This window comes from Melanotaenia boesemani, chromosome 5, assembly GCF_017639745.1.
Source record: "Melanotaenia boesemani isolate fMelBoe1 chromosome 5, fMelBoe1.pri, whole genome shotgun sequence".
NCBI lineage: Eukaryota > Metazoa > Chordata > Actinopteri > Atheriniformes > Melanotaeniidae > Melanotaenia > Melanotaenia boesemani.
The window spans coordinates 33,865,669-33,869,741 of record NC_055686.1 but is presented as its reverse complement, the minus strand read 5'-3'; the positions used below and the strand labels follow the sequence as shown (position 1 = coordinate 33,869,741).

Sequence of the window (4,073 nt, the reverse complement as noted above, 5' to 3'; positions counted from 1 at the left end):
ATCCATTCATCTGTTTTCATCACTGACCAAAACACATGAGCAGGTATTTGTGTGAGTCCAGGAGACAACATAACACACTTTCAACATATAAAATAAAATAAAAGCAGCTTTACTTTCATAATAAATATACAGTATTTCAATTATCTCCTGTTTTAAAAGCCACCTTCTGCTGCCCTCTAGTGGCTGATGTTATTACTTCATAATGTTGGAGAAAAGGATTTCCACTCAATATAAAACGGTGGTATTAAAAAAATAATAACGATACCTTGAAGTTTACATACAATATACAAAGTAAATACAATCAGGTTAACCATGACGGCTGATTATGGTACAAAACACCACAGAATACACACATGACTCTATTTCTAAAGTGTAAAGATGGCATAATGAGCTGATATTTTCCATGAAATGGTCGAATGTTTGAGCATCTGATATGTTGCTGATGGTCTGTCAGGAATAAAATGTGGGTTTTTAGATTTACAAACCATTGCTTTCTGTATTTATTTACATTTTACACACCGTCCCAACGTTTCAGGAACTGGGGTTGTAAAGAATTATAAACATGTTTGTTTTCATGTCCTTTTTCACTCTCTTGCAGCTTCCGTCATATTTTAATCTCCTTCATCTCTCCTGATGTTCCTGATGTTCCTGCTGATCTCCGTCTCGTCTTTGCAGTGGAGTGGATTTGCTTCCAGAAGCAGCTGAAACACGACAGCACTCAGCTCCAGTATGGCTAAAGTAGTGAGGTATATATACTGCTAATGCATGCTTTAACAACTTACAACGTACCTGATGTGTTCCGAGTTTTAGTCCACCAACACTGGAACAACAGGAGGGATGAGAAGAGGGCAGTGATGAGCAGGCACCTCAGGACAAAGATGAACACACCTGAAATTCATCACACAGGTTGTTGTTATTGTTCAAGCTTTATTTAACAAAATGTCTGACATTAACTAGAAACTTCATACAAAATGCTCACACGTCTTCATCGTCTGTCTTTTCAGGATGAGAAAATGATAAAAATCAGCTGTTTGTGTGGTTTGATTTTAGGTAGACGTGTCGTCCATAAAGAGAAAAGTAAAGAAAGAGGCTGGACATGAATCAGATCAAATCACCTTAAAATCTCTTATTTAACTTAAAACGGTCGATCTAACAGCTATTTTATATATAATATTGTATATCAACAGGTTTAAAGCAAACATTTTCATTAGTCTAAGGACACAGTTCATAACTGGACCTTCATATTTTTCAGGTTACTGGTGTTTGGTTACCTACCGTCATCTTTATGGTGATCTGTGTTGTCATCTTTGTTTTCTCTGGATGTAACTGTGATGATCGTACCATTTCCTTCAACGTCTTTAAATACTGGTATCTCCACATTAACCCTGCAGATGTATCTGCCTGAATCATTTCTAGTGATATTTGGAAAGATCAGAGTTGAACAAGAATCTTCCTGCTGATTCAGAGATTCTTGAGGTTTATGGTTAGTTTCATTCTTGATAAATATTTGGTTTTTCAGCCAGTACACTCTCGTTCGTTCAATGTTCTCCGTCCAGCAGCAGGTGATGTTTATTGTCTCCCCGTCCTGGACCGAAACATCAGGAGTCTGTTTCACAACAATCGTGTCTGAAGAAACACCTGTGCAGAGATGAGATTCGGTCGTTTAGACACAAGATTTATTCATATTACATGATTTCTAAAGTTAAACCCACAACTCAAGCAGGTCACAGGTTCTTTACTTATGAATTCCTCTGAGTCTGAGGTAAAACCAGAAACACTAAAACACCTCTGATTCTGACTTATTTACTAATCCAAGAGATAAATCTTAGAAACATGTTGGTTCAAATCATAAAATATTTAACTACTGTTTTTGGCCCACTTATTTTTATCCACTCATAAAGATCAACAACAAAGCTAGCTCAGTGCAGCTACATGAGTCTTATCTTCTTCCACTCTTCTGCTTTTATTTCTGTTTTTATTCTTTATTATTTAACTTCTCAGCTCTGAATAAATTTTACTCCTCAAGCAACTCAAAGTGATTAGCCATTTCAGTGACGTCCTCATTTACAAAAACCTACATGAACACATCTTGTCATTACAGAGGATTATTTTTTGTGGTGTTAAAAAGGGAATTCTGAAGACAAACTATTACATATGTGTACATGTGTCTTCATTATTTTTAGAAAGATGTGTGTGTACATTCTTGCTAATAGTTTCTTGGAAGCGTTCTGCAGTGATTCATTGAGATTTTAGCATTTCCATCACGTCAGCACCACTTTGAGCTTCAAATCTTTCCAATGTTCCCTTCAGCTCTCCAACAACTACCTGACCAGCTGCATCATTTTGTACATCTGATTTTTATTCTCTCAAACATAAAAAACATAAAAAAGCTTGCTGACGTCTTCCATACGTTTTTCTGAGCCTACTTAATCTGAATCTTTTATGCTATTTAAACCTGTCAATCATGAAAATGTTCAGCTTTTTCTAAAGATTTATGTTGTGACTTTCATTTCTTTGTTTGTGGAGGTTTTCAGTTATTAAGCATTTTGTAAACCGTTATAGCATTAAAATGATTGTAGAAGCCTGGATTAGATTAGCGTGTGAAGCAGTCCAAGTTGCACCATGAGTGAAACATACAGGAACAGAGATGTTCTCAGTAACCTCAGTTACCTCTCAGTAACTTTCACATGGACACATTTCACTGTCAAAGCTTTAAACCAGGCTGCTGTCTTCAGCTGTGAGGTGTTAATGTGCAAGAACATGAAAACAGAGACCTTTTCCTTGTAGTAATAAAAAGGATGTTAGTTAAATCTTCTATAAACACGTGTGTCCATGTACATACATTATCATTCATTATAACGATCCTTTCTTGTTTTATGCAGATAGTTTATTTTAAACCTTCTTGAGCATTTGGAACATTTGTTAACTCCTGTTTGAGCTTCAGATCTTTTTGCTAAGACTTCAGCATCAGGTCTTCAGCTATTTTAAACAAGAACTCTGTTCCTTTAGCATCACGAGTAAAACTCATAAAGCATTCATCCTGCTGTTTCACAGGAACAGAACATTCTAGAAATGAACTGTCTTTTAAACAAGGAAGGAGCGAGTGTGAGGTTAAAAACTTCACACTTCTGATGGCTGATGATGCTGTGTGGCTAAAATTAACTTTTTCTCTTTGTTTCAACATCCTGTATCTAACACCTCCTGTTACAAACAAAGTAGTCCAAAATTTCATCCATTTTCATCCAAGTACTTTTTAATTAAATCACCTGACATTAAGATCAAGAAGACAAAGTAACGATAAACTAAAAGTTGGCTAAAGATAAGGAGCGGCAACTTCCTGGAAATGTTGTTTCCAGGAAGTAAATACGAGTTTTGTTATATTAAACTTATTTAATATTTCATTATTACATGTTATGTGTCTAGATTTTAATAAGTCTTAGAATTACATTCAGTATTGTACTAATATTGTACCAATGTTGTTACACATCTGCACAAATTACAGAGTTTTGTAAAATTATGAAGCGATAGAACATTATAGCTGCTGGAGAAAGAAATTATTGAGTCGTTCATTAAAACTGAAAATCAGATTTCTGTCTGACCTGCTATAAATTCACCTTCCTTTTTCTGATTCCTAAAATATGGATTTTTTAAATTAGGATTGTAAGAATCAAAATATTCAGATTCATGAAGTTTTTACTCACACTGAGAAAAATGAGCACACAGAAACGTGAGTAGCAGACTGCTCAGTAGAAGCTTCATCCTTTGTCTTCCATTCATCTCTGAATATTAATGTCTGTCCCTTCAGCGTCTCTGATGTCTGACACTCACAATATATGCAAAAGGTTTTCAAAGAGTTTTAAAGAGAGATTCATAAAACCACAGCCTCTGTTCCTTCCTCCTCCACTTGTTGGCAGGTATTTCTTCTTAACCCTTTAAGTTCCATAGTATCAATGTCAAGTGGTATTTTGTGACGCAGTAGGACTTAAAGGTTAGTAAGAATAAACATTAGTTCCAGTGTAAGCGGCAGGTTTAGATCTTTTTGGTTTTAACTTTTAGATGATCTAAATATCTGA

At 35.3% G+C, this 4,073-nt stretch overlaps 1 protein-coding gene across 1 annotated transcript; it reads right to left on the bottom strand.

The window, feature by feature from the left end:
* Positions 1–621: 621 nt before the first annotated feature.
* Positions 622–3,814, bottom strand: LOC121639328. The gene is made up of 4 exons (XM_041984490.1): positions 3,702–3,814; positions 1,276–1,638; positions 790–888; positions 622–701 (listed from the first exon to the last, which is right to left on the bottom strand). Exons 1-4 carry the CDS (start codon positions 3,775–3,777, stop codon positions 622–624), a joined length of 618 nt encoding a protein of 205 aa, XP_041840424.1. The 5' UTR covers positions 3,778–3,814.
* Positions 3,815–4,073: the final 259 nt, after the last annotated feature.